The sequence below is a fragment of the Pagrus pagrus genome (genome assembly GCF_965226575.1).
Source record: "Pagrus pagrus genome assembly, chromosome: 5".
Classification (NCBI taxonomy): Eukaryota; Metazoa; Chordata; class Actinopteri; order Spariformes; family Sparidae; genus Pagrus; species Pagrus pagrus.
The window spans coordinates 14,687,562-14,710,214 of record NC_140189.1 but is presented as its reverse complement, the minus strand read 5'-3'; the positions used below and the strand labels follow the sequence as shown (position 1 = coordinate 14,710,214).

Genomic DNA, 22,653 nt, shown 5'->3' with positions numbered 1-22,653 from the left:
CATTCAAGGCGAACTGTCGCTCTGAAATCTGGAGAGTTAAACTGTCAGATCTGTTAAATAGACAGCGACGACTTTGGAAATATTCTTTCTGGCAGTTCCTCAAGTTAAACTGCTCCCTCCTTCCAGAGTGAGACTGCTTTTTCAGCAAAACTTGTGTTTCTGGTTTCAAAAAAGTTCTGGTATTTTTAACCAAAAATTTCTGTGGCAATTGTTTCACACATCAGCCTGTCAGTGGCAAAAACAAACACTTTTAGTGGACGTGACTCTGACAGTCGGAGTTGCCACAAAGGATTACACTGCAGCCGTGGACCGATTCCAAAACATTTGGTACGTATACACAGAAACATCTAAATATAAGGCCATGGTGTAAAAATACCTGAAGTCGCGGACATAATTTGTGCAAAGCATCATGGGGGCTAGGACGAAGTTGGAGGGGAACATTTTTTGTTCCAGTGAAAACAGTTGATGGTGAGATCTGCGGATTTAACGTATGTTTCAGTGTTGTCACCATACGACATATCAGGGTGGAAGCAGAAATATGATAGATCTTGAAACCTCGACGTGCACATCTGCATGGCTGGATGCCATTAGAGGTAAATGAGAAGTGACATGTACTGAGGTGTCTCAATGTAGAAAATAATAGACACAATGGAGGCATTAATGTTCACCACACCACATGTTACAGTATTGGCATGGATACATTAATAAGAGACAAAGGTGGTCCAAATACTCGAGGAGTCAGTCTCTTGCATGCTTGAAGGACGGTGGTTTGAAGTCGGTTTCATGCAGCTTTTCTTTTGTACACAATATCTATGATCCACGCTGTTATCTCGAATTGTGAAAACATCCGAAACAACAATGCTTCTGTTACAACCGTCTTGTAGCTGAGCCGTCACAGAAAGGGAAAAATGAACCGCAGGCCTACGCTCCGATTCACCTCGCCTCACATTTTGAACTCCCTGATCTTTCCACTTGACACGGCTAAAAACCACAGACTGAATTCAATAGTGCACCGATATTATTGACAAAGGCTTTTCATGCAGCTCACAGCGCACTATCTGTCACACAGCCTGTTGGCCAGCATATTGATTTGTGAAAGGGAGAGAGAGGTGAATGACAGAAGGGCAGAGAGGGATGAAGAGAGGAAGACAGACAGGGAGCGAAAAAGAGAGCTGGCACAGTGAGCGATTTGACAAAGGAGAGAGAAGAGATAGAGACAAACATGGAGAGGAGGACAGAGTGAGGGGAAGAGATAACTTGACATAAAGCAGTCAGAGAAGGTCCTTGTCCGTGCAAATCTTCTGACTGGAGAGAAGATTTGCGGGAAAACATTTCTGTTTTGACATCAATCCGAAGGAACACACCAACAAAACAAAACAAAAAAAGAGAGGATGGGACACAAAGGAAGGGGAATTGTGGAAAAAATGTGTTGCTCCATGTAATTTCGATGACATCCAGATAGGAAAAGAGGAGGATGGAGAGAGAGAGAGATGAAAAGGAGGGTAAAGGAGAGGAGAAAATGGTGGAAAAGATTTCTGCATGAAGTCATCCTACAAAAACAAAAACTTGTATAATCATTGACCTGAGCCAACAGATCTCCCTCTGCTTTTCTCTCCATCGCTGCCTTTCTCTCACTACTCCTCCTCCTCCTGTCCTTTTTTTCCTTAAAACCAGACTCTCGAGAGAGACCGAGGTCTTTGTGAGCAAACACAAAACAGCTGATAATCAGTGCAATTATGTGTGCGTGCATGTGTGTGTGTGTGTGTGTGTGTGTGTGCGTGTGTGTGTGTGTGTGTGTGTGTGTGTGTGTGTGTGTGTGTGTGTGTGTGTGTGCCAAGCAACATACCCGCAAAATCTCTTCAACACAGCTGGAGTCATTTGGTAGGCTGACCTGGATAAAACAAAGAAGAGAGAGAGAGAGAGAGACACTGACTTAAACACTAAATATAGCTCCATGTGAAACTGCAAACAGAGAAAGTTATAAACAATGAAAAAGTAAAGCAGATTAATACACAACAATTGACCATTCGCTGTGCCCAATTCTGTGCCTGTCGAGCTTTACATTCTCGCACAGCACGAGTACAGTTTACAGTTATATCTGAGGCAGATTCCTTTATCACTTCTTAAACAATGGCTCTGTGAGGTACACAAATGCAGACTTCTCATTTGTTTTGCTGCTGTAACGATGATTGTAACTGGCAGTCTTTATCAGCTGTATCCTGCTAGCTAATTAAACTAACATTTGTTCCATGACTCGGTTAAAAATGCTGTCTCCGGCTCAGTTTTTAAATGTTTAGCCTACAACTTTAAAAGATTGGATCCATTCAAAAGGTCTTTCAGCTGTAATTTGTAGAATATGGCCAGAATTCAAAGGTAGCTCCAAAAACACACCGGGGGGAGTGTATCATCAGAGGAACCGAGAACTGATGCTCTTTGCTAGCCATCCTTTGATGTAGCCAACTACAGTTAGCTAATATAGCTCATGGCTCAGCTAGCCGTGGAGCATCATCAGCGGGTGAAAACGACATGCACAACATTTTCACATCATACTCTGTGAATTGAGTTTTCGACCAAACCAGAGGTGATTGTGGAAAAACAAAAGGAGACCGTTCTGGTGAGTTTAATTTAGTTTATGTTGAGTTTGAATGTAGTGTGTTTTTACGATGAGTTAACGAGGCAACTGAGCTCGTCTTAGTTCAGTAAAAGAGAGAAACTAGGATTCAGAAGGTGACTTTTACTTTCTAGTAAGGAAAATAGAAGTAAGACACTGACATTTTTTGAGTTTATTTTATTCATTTATTACGCTAACAGCTGCCAGCTGAAGCCACGGGGGCGATAGGACTATTGCCTCTTGTGGTACAAACTGGTGCTACAAGACACGACGGGCTGGCGCTAGCTGATTAGCATACTAACTCCAGTAGACATCTCTGAAACACAATACACATATCTTTGGCATATTGTATGTATTTGTTGAGTGAAATGTTGGTTGTTTCAGATAACGTCACTGGGCTTGTTGGAGTTTAAAGAGCCGGACATCGCTTAGCTTAAACTTAACCACAAACAAGCTATTGTGAAAGGGACTTTATTTTAATGTAACCTGCTACCCCCAAAACTAATGTCCCCTACTTGGTTAATAAAGTGTTTTCTCCTTTGCCATGCGAGTAACAATCAGCTACTACTCTGGGTTATGTAGTAAGCTAGTTAGCCAGCCAGTCTGAGGATTGCTTCTCGCGTGAGAGCAGAAAACTCACTGTTTAAACTGTTTCTTAGAATTTTGCTTGTATGTTTTTGATTTGGGGAAAAGTTAGAAAAAGCAGACATCCCCGTCCAAATGTTTCATATTCCAAGAAATGCTCTGGCTACAGCCCACAGTACTTTGGCATGTGGACAAATCCAAAGCTTGCCAGGTCATGCCAAGTTACGGTTACTAAGTTATGATCGGACGATCTGTTGGGTCAACGTCAAAACATTCATCAAACTTGAAACATTCATTTTAAAATGCCGAATTACAGCTTGTGTTGTAAATCTACGTATATTAACACGTCAAGGTCAGAACATTTGCACATTTGGCTGTCTAAGATGATGCAATAAAATGGTTAGGATTATATTTACCCTTAGTATGATTTATAAAAACTGGCTTGTGTGTGGGCAGAGAAAAGTAATGGAGGGACATTTAGACAGCTGACATGTTTTAGTTTTCAAATTCAAAAAAGCCATAAAATGCCTGTGGTCTGGCCTGTGTGATGTTAACCACAAGGTCATTTCAGCTCCACAAATCATCGCGGGACTGACTGTTTTACTCAAGGAGAAAGAAACAGGCTTGTTTGACCTTAAACATATGCAACTGCTCTGATTGAATTTAACAGTTCAGCTGCTACACACTGCTAATCTGTGTTAACATGTGTCCCTGTCAATAAAGTCTTTCCTATTGAACTGCAGTGATCTGGACTGAACATTATAGTGACATTACCCCAGATGCCTGGACTGTCAGTTCAGACAGGTGTTAAACTCTCACGACACTATCTGAACCTGTCATGGAAGGTGAAACCGAAATAAAATATCAATGTCAAACGGTGAACGCTCAACCTTCAAATATCAAACACTAATCAGAAAATGAAGTCTCTGTTGCTGGAACTCTGCTTTGTCAGTTCAGCCAAAGTGCATATTTGCTGCTAATACAAACTACAGAGCTATTCTTCTGTTTATTCCAAACAAACCGTTATTGCCGCTGCTGGAAACCCATGATTTTGTTAGCCTAGACCTACAAGACACATGAATAAATATCCATTGCCAAATTATCGCTTCCAAAAAGTAATTGAAAACATAATAAAGCAGCTCGCCGGGCCAGATCTCAGCTTAGATCAATCCAACAAACAGACTCATTAAAGAAGAAGAAAGAGAGCGAGGAACAGCTGGAGGAAGACTGAGAGACTCTGAGAGCAATTCACTGTAGAGCTCATGTCTAACATATTACAGCACCATAACCTCTGTCACACACCATTAGTAAAAGCACCAACATGAGCAGAGGAACAATTTAGTAACCAAGATGAGGAGGATGACATCATCTTCTGCCTTCAATCACTGACCGTTAAAACAACAGAACAATAAAAGTGATCCCAGTCGGCCTGTGTGTGTGTGTGGTAGAGTCAAACCTGCCTGAGCTCAACAACAAAACATCCACCTGAATGGTTTCTAGACATGAGCTGTACTTTCACATGAGCTCATTAGTCTACGTCCACATTATGTTAAAAACAGATAAAAACATTATGTTTCGACAGTCAGTCGAAAGAAAACCATATCGGGAGGATGGTAACGTGTGCTTTCCAATAAAAGATTTGAGGCTACTTTTAACCAAAATGTATAAAATGTACACAGTATAACAAAATAAAGCAGAAATACAATGTTTACATCATGTAAGAATCTACTATCTACTACTCATCTACTGATTCAATATTGTCAGGATACTTGGGGTGACTCTTAAGTAAAATGGATTGTTTGTTAAGATAGTGTTATTGCGGTCGAAACACTAAATTAAGCGCTTCAATGGTAATCCCGTGTTAGCACTGAGCTAACGGACTAAGCGCTAGCAAAATCCATTCAGGAATAAAAGTGTTGTTTCAGGAATCGTAAAAAAAAGGCCTAGTTTGTTTTACAGTATTATTATTACAACTGGTCTGCAATGATAAAATGTAGTTCTTGTTGGATTATGCCAGCTAGCTCATACAGTACTTCTACATCATTTAAAATGTGGCAGAGAGTGAAGTTTTTCCGTATTTCCCCATTATTGATTAAGGGACTATTGTCATAATCATTGTCTGATATGTAGAATCTGAATGATGTTAAATCACCATCAGTATAAGGTACCTCAGTCACTAACTGGGGACCACTGTCTAACATCTTTAATCCAATTACCCATCCTGCTGTCACTGTTGCCACTGGAGCGATTGCAGTGATGTTATTTAGCGGAACGCACAAATCGCTCACCGGACTCCTTTATAGTGCAACAAATACAGAGCGCACAGCAGGAAGAGTGAAGAGTGTCTGTATCACAACACCTAAAGCATAATTCAGACATAGAGAGTGAAGGTACAGAAGCTGGGATGTGCCAATTTGGGAAAAAAATGTGATAAATGTATCTGCTTTTCTTAAGAGTTGACATGTGCTGATGCTGGTAAACAGACAGTGTCATTAGTGTGTTACTGTGAATCTGCCATAACTGATTGTTTTTGGCCACAAAACATTGACATATTATCAGTGCAGTTGTTATGGCGAATATGTTACCGAACAATTTCCAAGCAACATTACCATTTAATTTGAGGATTAACATTTATTTCTCAGGTTAAATATGTGGCTCTTTAGCTGCTAATTGCTCCACTATGTTCACCAGCTAGTTGCTAATGTTGAGCATCTGCTGATGGTGCTGGACAGGGTTTATTAGAGCTTTGTTACTGAAAACAGCTGCCTCTTTTGGCTTTCCATTTTTATATAAAAATAGAAAATAGCAACGGAGCTTTGTGTAGCATTAAAATTATTATTGTGGCATTTCATCAATCAGTGCAATCATGTTACAATAACACCATGTACTCATAGCATGTATACATGTAGCTTGTATACAGCAAGACATATATTTTGAAACAAAAGGAGATAGCTTTACAGCACAAACCAGGAAGTTGACAGTGTTTTCCAGTTGAAAGAGAATAAAAGCTTTAATAATTCCTCAGAATAGTGAAGTCAGTGTAGATAAAAGAAGAAAGTAAATGTGACATCTATTCTCTTTAAAAGTCTTACTTTGATTTTCTTAATCAATGTTGAAGGATTTGCTGTGATAGCACCTGGATATGCTAATGACGTTACATTATTTATATACGCATTACAAATACATATACTATTTAAATTGTACATTTAAATAGAAATTAATAAACATTATATACATTATAGTATTATACCAAGGTGTCCATTAATGATTAACGATGTGCCAGCTATTTAATAAAAAACACAGCCTAATTCTCATTGGTACCAAACCAGTGAGAATTAGGCCATTTGTGCACTACTCGACTCTTCCTGTGTCACGTTCCTAATGGGTTCACACTATAAGGTGCTGGAGGACATTTAAATGTGATTTCCCACTTCAGTGTAAAACACAGCTGACAGACAAAAAATGGAAACACTCATATGATTTCAGGCTCGCTGACTCTGTCTATTTCTGTCTCTATCCATCCGTCTATACATCTGTCTCTCCCCGCCTCACTTTAACCATCCCTGTCCATCACTGTTGTGTTTAGTTCACTGGAGCATCACGCTGACACTACCAGGGTTTGGGTGTCAGACTCCTGTTTGCTGTGTGGACCTCAAAACCAGATGGCACACTGTTTGTATTATAATAAACATTGCACCATTTAGTCATTTATAGATAGATGTCTATTCCCAGCTCAGTGACTAGAATCTGACTTTAATGGATTTTAATAGACTTACATATACCCCCTGTGTGTGTGTGTGTGTGTGTGTGTGTGTGTGTGTGTGTCCCTAATTGATCTGAATGTGAGATCATGGTTAATGTCAAGGACTAAGAAATGAAGGGAATATAAAAGAGAAACGAGCGATGAGTGAGAGCCGGAGAGGAAGTCTGCAAGAGGAGAGAGGACAGAATTCAGAGAGAAAATAGACACCAAAGAAAAATGAGAAAGAGAGAGAGTGTGGAGGGGTGGGGAGAGAGATTGGGGTGGAAAATATAGCTGAGGCAATTACTGAGGCAGAAATCCTTTCTCTCTGAAATAGCTGCTCAGATAGATAGACGTCTACGCACACGAACACACCAACTCTCTCTCTCGCACACACACATGTGCCAACCTAAAGGCGGATACACTCAGTCACTCGCAGACAGGACCGTGTGGATGCATGGGGACACACAAAAGCACAGTCGCGCACAGGGTGATGCAACTAACCTACTTCCATTATGGAATAATATGTTGATCATTATTTTTTTCAAGATGAGAAAACAAAAATAATTGCAAGTTATTTCTTCGTTGATCGACTCATCATTTGAGCTCTACACGCATAAACACACCTGCACACACACGCACGCACTGTAATAATAACCTCACATGGCAGATGTATCTTTTATAACTGTGGCGTGCACAAGTGCCGAGCCCGATCTCTACTGCAGTGGTGAAACCTCTGTCAGACATGATGAACACAACTTCTTACACAGAATATTACATTGCAAACCTGAAACTATGCCCGACAGTCCCCTTTAATTCAGCCAAGCCTCATCAAATGTCAAGCTCAATAGTCCCGTATCAACATTTTAAACAACCCATAACTGTTTACCCGTCATTCAAGCTCACCGGATCTCCAATCCACTTCAAACTGGTCAATTAACAGTCAAGATCAACGCAATATTCATTGAGATTTAATGAAATTGTTGAGAAACCCCTACCTCGCAATGATAAAAAAATGTCCTGGATCTGTCTCTTTATCTGGATCCACAGCAAAACTTAATGGGGTCTATTCTGGACTGAGACCCATCCTCCACCCAAGTTTAGTGGAAATCCGTTCTGTAGTTTTTGTGTAATCCTGCCGACAAACCAACCAACAAACACGGACACGGTTGGAAACATACCCTCCTTGGCGTAGGTGACAAAGCACTTTGTCAGCAGTGTTTTTTTTATAATAAGGCACTGAGAAGCACTCATCAAAAACAATGGTAAATTTACTGAAAAGAAGTAGCTCCTGATTGAATGAAATCCAAGCCTGGAGTCGTGTGGACTGACAGCTCACTCGTGTTTTGTTGTTACACTGCCTTTAGTTTTAATGGGAACTGCGAAAATACATGAAGCAGTAGTTGTATGTTTTATCTCATTCTCACTTCCTGATGTGTCGGGGAAAATCCCCACACTCTTGTGGTCATGTGCACCTGCGTTACCCGTAAATGTTGCAATTTATATTGATCTCTGTCACAACAGTTTGACCAGCAGGTGGATAGTATAATAAATGTAGTTTAATAATAGTTTGATTGCAGCAACATGTTTCAGATAAGTTTGACAGGACCAACAAGAGATTGGGAAATGCTCAAAAAACACCTGTTTGGAGCGTTCCACAGGTAAACAGGTTCACTGGTAACAGCTGATATTAAACTGTGGTTTTACAATAAATACATTTGAAATACCTTTGATTTTTTTTAAAATGTGTTTAATTGTTGAGCTTTGAATCCTTGAAGAGCTGATAACAATCTGACACATCGAGATAAACAACAGTGGTTTATTGATGATATCTGTCTCAAGCAACGTGTCCCACATGTAACATGAATTATGGCCACTCACTCCATTCTGATTGGTTAAATAAGTCCTCGTTAGATCTATTTGTCCTATTAGCGAGGAGCCAGTTTACACTCCACAAGCAGCCACCTCTAAAATTGCACAACAAACACATTTAATGTGATTCCACTCAGATGATTTCCTTTTCTATAACTGTGTCTTTTCATGTTTCCAACCCACCAGAGTGTCTTGTTTCTTTTGTACTGGAATTAAAAATCATTAAGAGGTAATTATAGTAATGTGTTTGAGACCGCAGAAACAGGCTCCTCTCTCTCTCTCTCTCTCTCTCTCTCTTTCTGTGTGTGTGTGTGTGTGTGTGTGTGTGAGGGAGATGGATGACTAAGTGGAAGCATGCGGGACGACAAAATATGCATTAATAAAAACACCCTGGAAGAAATACAGTCTATTCATATATATGATAACACAGAGATGGTAACATTTGACTTGGAGATCGGCAGACGGAGACGATGAGAGAAAGAAAAGAAGAGATGCAAAGAGAGGGTGAGAGATGGTAATGAGCAAAGAAACAGAGCGATGTGCAAAGACAAAGTCAAACAGAATGAAATCTAGAGCCTGATGAATGTAAACACATTCTCCTGCACTGTCCACTGAGAGCTATTAACTCATCCTCTCCCATTTCTGTTTTATTTTAGGACTGTTTCCTCGGCAAGATGAGGAGAAGGTTTACTCTGTTGGCTGAATTACACAGAGTAAGTGAACTTCATCTTTTAACACGGCACTCCTCCACACCAGAGAGAGCAATCTGTTGCTCTGCCGTCATGAAAAATGTCAAAGTCAAATGAATACTGCCAATCATCCAGTCCGGCGCGATTGAAGTTTCGAGTCGTGTACGGTTCAGACTGAAGTCCAACAGGGTTTGGAAAATCTTCAAGGATTTTTTGTCCACAGGCTTCTCGTTTATTCAGTTTCATCTGCTCCTTTTATCATCCATATTTCAGCTGTTTACAGAGCTGGAGTGACCGCCATCACTGGGATTACCAGCATGCTAGATAGATCACAAGCACTGCCCTCAGAGACTGTGTGTGTGTGTGTGTGTGTGTGTGTGTGTGTGTGTGTGTGTGTGTGTGTGTGTAGCGGTATGACTCAGTGTGTACACTGATAAGTGCGCATGTTTGTGTATGAGTCTGCCCAATAATCTAAAGATTGTTGAGTACATCTGTCACCTCGTGTGGCCTCTTCACACACTTTTTCTTGACATGAGATGACTTGACATCTCTTACATAAAAGGTCAGCTGGTTTTCTGGCTTGTATTTTAGGTCCTGTGGTGCTCAAGTAAACTGCACTTACACACATTATTTTCTACAAGAGAAGTCTTTGTCACTAAAGTGGTTTTCATATTGTTAGTGCTAAAGTCGTTACTCCAATGTTGAAGATATGTCGGACGCAATTTTTCTAATCTTGGTAACACTTGACAATAAGGTCTTTGTGATAAGTGCGTACAGAGTGGTGTAGTGATGAGCCCTCAAACCTGGGAATCAGTAAGCATCTTTGCACTTCAGCCTCAAAGTCAATGGGTTTTTGAATTGTTTTTTTGGTTAAACGCCTGAAATAAGTTTTCTTCCACAGCATGAAATAATCACTAATGTCCCACAATTCAATTATAACGTGCTTACGTGTCTTAAAAACGGCGGTTGATAACAAGTGGCTAATGAGACTACAGAAGTTGTTGGGGACATTAAACGTCATCACACCGAACACGGAGACTCGTGTGCTCACTAGTCCGTCTTTAATGCAAAATTACAAGGACTTTAATAGAAAGTTCTCTCACTCCATCCATCACTAACTCAGTCACTCAGTTGTGATTGAACAGCAAACATTATCTGCAGCACGTAACACTTTTGTGTATGATGCTGGCCTTTACTAGTGATGGTTACAGCTGTGTGTGTTGCTGTGCTATCACCTTGAAGCTCTGATGGCGAACAGTATTTGACAATATATTCTTGACATTGTAATTGAATGGAACATAAGGGTGAATGAACAGGAAGAGGATTTTGCTTCAGGGGCGGTTTGAAAAGTTTCTATTTGTACTTCTTTTTCTTTTGTCACTACAGTATAGTGCAATCCACTGCAACCAACATAACCAACATGAATTTACTCCAGCTGCTTTTGTAACTTATATCAACTACTTTTATAGCCTGCAGGGGAAAATAGGAGTTTTCGAGGCCAGCGCTTTAGATTTTCTCAAATTTACAGATAGTACAAGGATAGAGGATATTTTACAGAGAAACTTAGGACCATCTGAAAATCTGCCTATCTCTGCTGGTCTAACTGCAGTAATGTACAGGGTGTGGGTGTGTCAGTACACTGGGACTTCACCCACATCACAGTTCAGAGTGAGCTGTGAAACACTGATGCTCAGGCGGTGGCCAAAATGTTCTGAGTATTTGCATATCTGCCAACATAAATGAGAACAGCAACGTTTGTCTCAGCAGAAACACAGATAGGTTAAAACATTACGCCTCTATATGTTACAACTTAACTCTTCTTATGTTGAATTTTCAATTTTTATCTTGTCACAATGCTGTGCTTAGGTTCATGCACAGAAACCACGTGGTTAGGGTTAGGAAAACATCATGTTTTGGCTTAAAATACTATTAAAAATATATATTTTTTGCCATGAACACGGCTGGAAATTGTCCCAAGGCCTCCTTAAAAAAATCCAGTAGTGTCACACTTACAAATGTTGAAACACAGACTTGAACCCCCTCCACCGCTGACTTTAGCGTCACTTGTTGTAGGTTTCCTTGATGCCCATCCATCACCGTGTTCATGGTCTGATGTTGTCAGCTAAACTAATAGCCTCCTGTGTGACCACTACGAAGTCCCAGAGTTGCCTCTCTAGCATAAGTGACTGGCAAAGTTACCTTACTGTACACATACATACACATGCAGCAGTTTCCCTCTCCCTCTCTTTGCCTCTTTACTCACTCACTGTCCCCCTCTTCCTCCAAATCCCCTTTTTTCCTCTTCCATCCCTCTTTCTTTTTCTCTCCCTCCATCTCTCTCCCTCTTTTCCTCCATCTCATTCTCTCCGCACCAAGCTGTGGAGAGGCAGATAAGGAGTTGATTTACCATCCAATTAAATGTCGTCATTGAAACATTGCTTCAAAAAAGCCTGTCGTTTTCACCCTGCGCTAATTGGCCTTCCACTAGCACGTGCACGTGTTAGGATGTGTGTGCGTGCCGTTGCGTGTGTGCATTTGTCTTTCTGTGTGTATCTTGTGCTTTACTCAGGACCGGCAGATTCAGACTGTGGTTGCTCCCCACTTTAAAAGAGGGTCATTTTAAGTTCAAACTAAGTTTACGTGTGGCTGTTTTTGTCTCTTCTGCCATCGTATGGTGCTTCCTACCAATCCTTTCTTCTCTTTTCTAAACACTCGAGCGTCCAGCTGAGCCAAGTTATCATTTTTTATTTTTAAAAACAACTCAAAGCTCCGGTAATTAATGTTTTTTTCATTTCTATAAAAACTGAACCACTGCACATGAAAGGGGTCACTCAAAGTCACAAACCCAGAGAGAGTTATCACCAAACTCTGCAGCTCTTTAGAGGCTAAAACGCTAGCTCTTATCCCCCCTTTTAGCTCACTGTTATGGTTTTAAAGCACCCTTCTATTCGCTTTAGTCTTGCCTCTCACATAAACCGTGTTTCGAGCAGCTGCAGGCAGCTATTCGCAGCCAGAATGTTATGATCTGGACTTTGTGGTGGCCTGTTTGTGGTCCGTGTTTTGTGCTTTTGGTTTCAGAGGTGCTTGGTGAGGCTGGGCGAGGCTTTACTGCTGGTCGGAGCTGTGCCGGTCCACACACCTGCAGCACATTGAGTATAATCAGCACCTGCACTCATACCCGGACCTTCCCTCTGCACGGTGCCAGATTATTGTCGCCAGCTCCAGTGGTACTTGATCACTCTCAGTATCTCTTGAGTTTATGTATTTAGAAAGCCTTCTTGTGTTCACTCGCCAGCGCTTTAACCCTGCCTTCCTCCTCTTCCAGTGTGACCGGACCATACCTGAGAACCGGTTCCTCAACCACTCGAAAACGCAAAAGTTAGAGTTAAAATAGTTTACAACCTAAGTTGACCTGTAAAGACGGACTAGTGAGTAGATGAGTCTTTAGCCTCGTGTTAGCAACCACTGTTTTTAAGGAACAAAACACTTTATAGTTCAAGCGTGGGATACTTACTGGTGTATTTTATGTCACAGAACAAAATGTGAAAATCTCTTAAGCTTGTGGTAACCACAGACCTTATTTCAAAAACTCATTGACTTTGCGACGAGGGTACCAGAAGTGCAAAAATGCTGCCTCTATTTGGGTTTTAGGACTCATTCCACTGGCAGAAAGACAGAGTTAGCAGCTAACTTGTCAAGACAGTTGAACACCTAGCCAATAGCTAATGAAGCAGGCACATTTCTCAGGAGTTAGTGGCTGAAACAGAGTTTAAAGGAGTTTGAGTGTTGAACTTACATTTGTCACGTGACAGATAAGGTGACCAGATACCAACAAACTAAATCTGGGACACTGAGTATGTTTGTGTGTGGTGCATTATGGGACACATCAGCACGGCTGAGATGTAGCCTGGTGTAAAATTTAGTTATAATGTATATTTAACGTAGAAACTAAACAGTTCTACTCTGGCCCTTTAACAGAATATGATTGACTCAGTAGCACACAGACTCACGTACTGTGCTGTTTCCATCATATTCCACCTTAATCTGCTCGTGACTTTGTGGTGACTCGTAATATTCCCCGTTGGGTGTAGCAGGCAGCAAAGACGGTGACAGGTTAACCTGCACTTGACCCGCAATCGCGCAGTTTGACTGACGTCAAACACAGCCCTGTGATGTCAGCCTCCTCTGCTGTCTTACAGCCGCTGGATAAAAGCCAGGCTTTAAAAAAGAATCTGTTCTGAAGTGGTTTGACTTTTAAAAACTGAAGCCAATCAGACCAGGGGTACAAATGCTCTGCAGCACTTAAGCATTACTTTGCTCAATATTAAAAATTAAATGATTGATTAAATAATTAATGATAATTAATACAAGTGTTGCTCTAAGTCTGCTGTCTGTGAAAATAGACAACTGTTTGCTACAAACACTGTGATATCTCAGGGCTGCATGTCTGAAAAAGCCTGTTCTCTAACCAGAGTATTTGATTTTTTCTCTCTGTCTCTGTCTCTGTCTCTCTGTCTGTCTCTCTCTCTCTCTCTCTCTCTTTCCCTCTCTCTCACACACACACACACACACACACACACACACACACACACACACACACACACACACACAAAGAGTCTAATAGTCTACCTTTCCCCATCACGTTCTTTCTCGAGCGCGCACACACTGAAAAGAGGGTTTTTATAGAATTTTAATAAATCCATGGGAAAGCGGTCTCAAAACTCATTTATCAAACATTTAACACTGACTTAGCCATTAAAGGGGGCGAGAGAGGGATAGAGGAGAATAGATTGAAGAAGAGGAGCTATGATCAATGCCAGTGGACCATATAATTGCACCAGGAGTGGTTTAGCTGAAAACATTAGCCTTGTTTTCTGATGGATCACATCCTGGAGCCGGCTAGCCAAGCTAAACGCTTCAATCTGTATTAGTACGACCCAGAGTCATCCGTCTACTGGAGCCGTGCCACTTAAATTAGCAAAAGTTTTCTACACAATTGATAGACTGATAACTAAAATGTTATGTTTAAAGAAAGAACAACTGGTGAATAGCATTAACCTCCTCAAAGTACTTAAAGCCTTCTCTTTCTTTGTTCTTGATTTTATGAGCAGAAGTCACTCTTTTCAGTAAATACAACCGACTCAATCCGTTGCATTTTCAACAGACTTTTTTTCTTCTCTTAGCTCGATTCCACACATCGATTTGAACTACAGTGCACTATTCCCACAGCAACAACAATAACTGGCACTGACCTTCCACTGAGTCATTTCTTCACCTAGCGCACCATCAAGCGTGCCAAGACGAGAGTTTCCAGCTCACTCTCTCCACATCACAGCATCTTTTCTGGCTGCTCTCCTCTGAAAAATACTTCAGATCTGTGACAAGTGAAAACATCCACTTCAAGAACCATTAGTCCCCGCTGCTACGTGGACATTTCACCACGCGGTTGGCTGCTGTGTGTTGTCAGGTCTTAACTGCCCATGTTCAATCATGCTTCATTGTTTCTGTATTTATTAGATTACATTAGCAGCGCATGCTTATATTGCACGACTATATTGCACAGCTGTTGTTTTGAGTGTAGTTTTTCATAACTGCTAAATTGTCTTTAATTGAGTTCACTCTCACATAGGTGTTATTTTATTATTCTGGGTGATTAGACCTCTTCTCATAGCATTTTCCAGAATCATGTGAGTATTACCTCACCAAACCTCATATTTGGAATGATTAAGGTGTAAAGCTGAAAATGTACTGCTGCAGCAGCGCCATATGAAGCGGGCCAAGTGCCTCTCCTAGCACCAATAGACCACACGTATCGTATCGTATCATATCGTATCGCATCGTATCACATCACATCATATCATATATCGCATCGCATCGTATCAAAGCCTAACCTCAAGATCTAGTCTCTAACTAATTTGAAAATGTTCTACTCTGGCTCTGATGCATCATCCTCTCACACAATGTCCCACTCACAACAATATCTGATTGGTAACACGTCACAATTGATAGCCTATAAACAATTAAATAATCTAAATCTGCAAAGTAACTAGTTACTAATTGTACAAATGAATGTAGTGGAGATGTATAAAGTAAATATACGGTATAAAGTAGCATAAAATGGAAATACTCAAGTAAAGTAGCTGAAAATTGTACTTAAGAACAGTACTTGAGTAAATCGTACTTAGGTTCATTCCATCAGTGGTTGTTCGAAATTTTTACACAAAAAAATTTCATTTTTACTGCAAATGAATGTCAGTACCAAATATCAGTTTTCAGTCTCCTCGACTCCTAATAATCGGCATCAGCCCTGAAAAAGTTATTTCAGTCGACCCCTAATCTACAGCGTGAGTGAGTAATGATTGATGTGGATCCAAATACAAATCTGGATGTAGCTGCTTTAAATATTTATTTTATATTTATTCAATACTGGTTAGGCTTGATTGAATTAAAGGGCATTATTGGGGTTTGGCAGAGGTATGCACTCTACTGGGTGGCATTCTAGTTATTTTTTCTATTTTGCCTTGTGAACATAGACAAAAGTGAAATAGTTCAAACTACAGTGAAAAGCAAGCATCAGAGTAGTAAATAACATCTGTAGCTGGGCCAACATTGTGTTGACATGTAGAGTAAACCACACAAAATACTGTCGAGTAATGTGATGTTCTAAGACCGGATCTTCAGTCATTTGTGTGGTACAAATGTCAATGTGATTTTGAATGAGGTTTTGTTACTTCTGGAACAGATCCTGGATGTTCCAGTTTCCCTTCAGCCCTCTATTTCCTGAATAGCTCAGCCTCCAAGAAACTACTGAAAGCTGCATTCAGTATGGTACCCAGCAGGCTTGTGAGCTGTTCTATTATCCCGTACTGTAAAACTGTCAATACAATCTACGGCTATAATATGGTACAGTATAATAATGTTAATTAATTTTAATTAAATTCTATTAAGATAAACAATACTGCTTAGACCACTTATGCAGCCAAGTAACCACCCTGTGGAGTTACTGCTGTAGATGACATCTATATCATAGGACAAGGGGAGGGAGATCCAGTACTGTGATTAATTGTGAACACAACACCTCCTACATGGACACACACACACACACACTCTCTCTCTATGTCGCATACACACACATTCATCGAAAAAGAAAACCCCTTTGAAAAACACACACGACACACACAGCCATATTAATGGAAAGAAAAGGGCTTTATATGGTCACACACACTCTGTTTTAATTAGAGAATAAAAAGAGAATGATTGACAGGTATGCGTGTGTGTGTGGGTGTGCATGTGTGTGTGCAGAGGCAAAATTCAAGCTGTGTATATTTGATTTGTTCTGTTGGCAGGATGTGTTTGAGTGTGTGTGTGTGTGTGTGTGTGTGTGTGTGTGTGTGTGTGTGTGTGTGTGTGTGTGTGTGTGTGTGTGTGTGTGTGTGTTGGTGCTGGCTGTGTGTGTGGTCTGTCTGTGTGTGGCTCTCAGCATGACGTCTGTGTACCAACTAAATAAGTGCCTCTTCAGAGGGGGGACGACGGGTGGAGGGTGGAGGGCTCCTCCGCACTACAATAGGGCATCAGATGTGCGTGTCCGTGTGTGTGTTCCTCCGACAATTTGAATGTTTATCCACGCACACACATACATAACTCCCAGAAGACTGAATAAATCCCTTTGTCTGCAAAATCAATGGCATCACTTCAACAAAATTATTGTTTCTTACAGTGATGGGACATTTTATTCAGATTACACATCTTAAAAAAACAACCCATTGAAACGCAGTGTGGGAGTTCTGGCCTCATGAAATAAATTAACAGCATGGTAATTCTGGAGCGTAATAGACAAATATAAAATATTTCTGATTCAAAACATCGTCTTTGATGCTTATTGTACTTCAGTTGGGTTCCACTAGCATTTTGCTAACAAGTGGAACTTTTGCCACCAGTATCTCTGGAGGTTTTGTCTCTCTGGACATGCATAGTGTTTTCACCTTGGAGCGTCTCATCTCGAATATAAGACAAAGACAAAGTAGCTTGTTTAAATCAGGATGTATGAAGTGTTTTATTTAGACGACGATTCAGCAGCAGAAGACAAGCTGTTGGCTCATCGTCTTCCTTTATCCTCCTCATTAGTAAGTGGCTAGCAAGCAACCAGTTAACACCTGGCTCATTAATCTTTGACTGATAAATAACAAGACACATGCTCAACGTGCTAAATTAATTTAAGTGCACATGTAGAGTAGGGTAATCAATTTAAATTCAAAGGAGTCGAGTTGAATTTCCTTCAGCGAAGGTCCAGAACATCATAATGTCTAACTTGTATTATGATTCAGTCCTACAGGTATGTACAGTGTGCTGAAGTAGCCTCATAGTTGTGTCAACATCTGAATGTAGTCAAATTAAATTCAAGTCCAATTCTAGAATATTTCAGAATATTTACAGGGACGGAAGTAACTAATAACATCTACAGTACTCAGATTATTGTAATTAAGTCTTCTTTTGGGTAGTTTTTCAATTCTGTAATTTCACTCATAATTAAGTATGGATTGCATCATGTAATCTGCTTAGTTACTTTCATCTGCACTTTTGTAGCCAATGAAAACCTTGACATATGGACAGAAAACAAAAAACTGTGCAGCAGGTTTGGAGAGGTGAGCGTGACCACTGAGCAGAACAGAGCAGGAGTTGGAAGTAATTTAGACTGAAGATTAGGAGAAACAGAAACCCCTTTGATTGATGCCTGTTATTGATAACACATTAAACATCAATGGCTAAAAAGTAACTAAAACTCTGAGTAGTGTTTGAGAAAATACTTTGTACTTTTACTCTGTAACTGTACTCGTATTTGAGTACAAATATTCAGCACTCTTTCCACCGCTGAATATTCATTGTCAGTTTTCACATTGAACTGGAGGGAGAACGGGTACGTACACTAATAATGAATAAATGTTATTTTATTATTTCAATTAAAATCAGTGCTGCATTTTAAAACAAATATTTAAGAAAGAGCTTTTGAAAAATGTGACATCTCACATCTCTAAATATGTTTAAAATGAATAGGGGATGAGACTTCAATGTCCTTCTTTGCTGTGCAAAGTACTGGAAGACAGTCTTCCCAAGATCAGCATTTAGTGGTGGGGTAGGAGTTCACCTGTCCTGGGATCTGTTCAGATGAACTGCAGCTTACATTTGACAGGAGATGTGATATACAGACGCAGCTTTAGTCTGAGACGTTCAAAATCAAAGATGATAGCCTGTACTGTAGTTCTCTTCTTGTTGCTACTGAGACCCAGCCTCTTTCAAATAGTACAAAGCGATGAGTTTGATGTTTGTCTCCTGTAATAATATGCAGAGCACAGTGCATGAAGTTGTTTTGAAGTGGAATGAGCAGCATGAAAATACAAGATATCTCCATAGTCAAATAAAAATGTCAGTGAGACAAAGAACTGTTTTCATTCATTTTTAATTCAAATATCTTAAAGTGAGGATTTGGCCGGTGTGGACACAAGTGGAAAGGCACTTGAATTTCCTTCAATTTCCCAAGGCCCTCTTGAGTCAGTCCCTTAAAACATTGGGTCTCAACCTTGGAATCAGAACCACCAAGGGGCTCGCAGGTTAATTTCCAGTGGTTGCCAGAGGGTGGAAAAAAAATAAAATAACATATTTTAGACAGGGGAATAGTTTTTACATTACATCTGACGATATATATATATTCTATTGAGTGTGTTTGTGAGAGTCAAAGTGTGTGTGCACATGAGTTCTGGATGGACAGGCACCCAAAAAACCCTCTTTCTTTCATTTTGGCACTTTCAGGGTGTTGTGAGTTAGAAATCCCAGTGCTAGGGGTCCTGAACATCAACCTGATTGTCACGGGGGGGTCTCGACTTGAAAAGGTTGGGAACCGCTGGCTCAAAAGACATCATCATACCTTGACGATACAACAGGAAGAGAAATGTGGCCACAAGCAGTAAGTGTTTCCCCTGGTCATGAATTTTCTATCTATCGCTTGTTTTCGTCATTGAATTTTTATCCGTAACATGTTAAAACAAAGTGTTACAGTAGAACAAGTAAAGAAGTCAGACATTATTAAATCAGCATAATGGCTCAGTAATAATACATTAACTGAAAGCAGCCTTTCTAATAATAAAATCAGAGTGTATAAACGGTGTGAACCCACTTGTGTAGGCGCATCTCATGTGTCCTTTAAATAGCAGGAATCAGATTCCGCTTTTGACTTTAGACCAGCTTTTTGTTGGTCACTTTTCTGCTGCCTCAAGATAGCAATCCGCAATCAGTGCGTCTCACCACACCTCATTTTTAAGAACAACACGCCCAGGGGTACCCAGGTGGGCTAAGTAAATTTGCTATTTACACAACATGGGTGCTGGGCATGAAAATGACAACTGCGTCAGTCTGAAACTAGCCATGACACTTGCGCTGCGTTGTGCGATGCTTTGCGCTGAGCGTAAGATCATCAATCATCACAATCATCAATCTGAGCAAACAAAAATCACATGTGGAGTTCCTCAAGGCTCCATTCCTGTGCCTCTTCTTTTCAACATCAACATGCTCCCCTCACTCGGAGTATGTAATACTATTACATCTCCTACCACACTTATGCAGATGACACACAACTCTACATAACAGTGTCACCACATGACTACAGTCCCTTACAATTGCTGAGTAAGTGCATGGAACAAATCAGTAAGTGGATGGGCCAGAATTTTCTACCACTGAACACCGAGAAAAACTGAAAATGTTGTCTCTGTCCCCAAACAAGGAAGATTAAAAGTCAGAGTGCACCTGGAATCCGTGGCACTAAAATCAACAAATTAAGCCAGAAATCTTGTTGTAGTTATCGACCTGAATTCTGACAGCCACATAATATCAATCATAAAACTGGCCTATTACCACCTTAAAAATATAGTAAGACTCAAACGATTTCTGTCTAAACAAGATACAGAAAAAACTTGTTCAAGAATTTATTTTCAGGAGCTAGACTATTTCAATGGTGTCTTTACAGGTCTCAGTAAAAATTCAACCAGACAGCTGCAGCTCGGCCAGTATGGTGCTACCAGAGTCCCACACCGTTCCTTAAATCAGGATGGATTTTAAAATCCTCTTACTTGACTATAAAGCACTAGATGGTCTCGGGGCAAAACACATCTCTGATTTACTTGTACATAACGAAGCATCTAGGCCCCTCAGGTCATCTGGGACAGCTTTACTCAGTGTTGCCAGGATCAAAACCAAATGAAGTTAAGCAGCTTTTAGTTTCTATGCTCCGCACCTGTGGAACAAGCTTTCCAAATACCTGAGGTAAGCTGAGACTGTTAGGTCATTTAAATCAGGGCTCACATGTTCCTGTTTACTTTGGCTTTCCAATAATTAGATTCTTAACTTTCTTTTTCCTTTTTCTGTAACTTTTCATTTGTTTGCTTTTGTTTTTACTGTCTTTTAAATGCTTTTTTATCTGTTACTATTGATTTGTTTATTTAGATTTTTGTTATTATTGGCTTTTAAAAGGTGCAGTATGTAAGAGTTGGCCACCTGATGAATTCATACTCAAAGAAATAGAGGGCAACATATCAACAGAGTAACCACTAATTACTGCTAACTGTAGCTGTCATTAGCTAGTTAGCTCAGTTAGCCGTGCAGCTACTGTAGCAGTCCAGGCTGGGAGCTCAGGGGCTAGGGTAAGTGTTGACACTAACTGACTTCATAGTGTCTTCCGATTTTGTTGATAATTGTGGTTAATTTTTTAACCAGAATGTCTACATATTGCACATTTAAATACAATTCCATGCCGTATTTTGCATGTATTTCTATGTCTCTGTAAAGCATTTTTGAATTGCCTTGCGTCTGAATGGTGCCATGTAAAAAAAACTTGCCTTGCCTTTTATTCAGCTTTTCATTTGTAAGAAGAAGATAGTGTTATTCATCCTTTCAAAAGTTGCACAGTCTTGCTTTAAAAAGCAGCTGATCACAAGCAATGTTAAGTGTTAGCAGCCTTTATGCTAACATAAGAGATCTCTACATTATTAAAAAAAGAAGGGAACTTCTGACAATCCTAAATGGTACAAAGATCTAATTTTTATTATAATGCTAGTATTTCACATGGAGCACTTAAGGCAGCAGAACACATGGAAGCCTTTGTTGTTTGTTCTCATATACCCTAAAAGAGAAGTTAGCCAGAGGGACAATGCTGCAAAAATTAAAATTCCTTTCTGAAAGGAGGATTTTGTAAAGAAGGAAGAATTATAATCTATACATGATGTTTGCAGTGTCCTGGTCCCACATTGATATCTTTACTGTGTTCCTCCCCCTCTGTCTCTCTCTCTCTCCACTGTCTGCTAGAAGGACCATAAAACGTGTTAAAGAACAGGCTCCAGCTGCACAGGTTACCCAGCAGAGACATCTCAGCACCATCGCAGGTGCCAGCGTTGGCCCTCAGCCCGGACGCTGACAACCACAGAGCTATAAAATGAGGTGAGACCCGTGTGACTTCACAGGTAAGCTGTGTGTGTTTACACTGCAGCCAAAAGCACTGCTGCAGTATTTCACACCGTGGTGGTGCACACACACACACACACACACACACACACACTCGCAAGATGACACACACTACACACTTTTGTCATTCAAAGCCTCGGTTCTCTCCTTCACCAGCAGGAAATAACACCTAAATATTCATCTACTTCTCACTTTTTGAAAATCCCTCTTTCACCTGAGCCCTTAAAATTAATTAAAAATGAAAGTTTCTTCTTTGACTGTTTCTTCTGTTTATTCCAAACATGTTTCCTGTGTGCTTGAAAATGTGTGATTACTTCGAGTATAAACTGTAAATGAACACTTCTCTCTTTTAATCTCCCTCCTCGACTCCTCTTCTGTTGTCTCATCAGTGTGGCCCTGTTATTCTGTTTCCCCCTCTCTTTCTTTTTTTTATCTCCCCCACTTTTCTTTCTTTCCTCCTCTCCTCCTCATGCTCCCTTCTTCCTCTCCTCCCTCTCTGTGCAGTTTAAGTCTAAATCAGGGGATTTGGGGGTGTTAAGAGCTGAGGTGTAAAACACCGGCTGGTTCTCTGTAAGCTCCTAAGAGGAGAAAATAATCCAACACAAATTCTTTTTCTCAACAGCAGCTCTCCTCCCCCCTAATCACCCTAT

At 40.4% G+C, this 22,653-nt stretch overlaps 1 protein-coding gene across 2 annotated transcripts in view; it reads right to left on the bottom strand.

Moving 5' to 3' along the window:
* aff2 (AF4/FMR2 family, member 2) overlaps window positions 1-22,653 on the bottom strand; it is a 173,382-nt gene that overhangs the window by 77,917 nt on the left and 72,812 nt on the right. For both annotated transcript variants that reach the window (XM_084353930.1, XM_084353931.1), the window contains exon 5: window positions 1,847-1,891. In XM_084353930.1, the coding sequence (XP_084210056.1) occupies window positions 1,847-1,891 (45 nt within the window). The remainder of the gene's footprint in view (window positions 1-1,846; window positions 1,892-22,653) is intronic.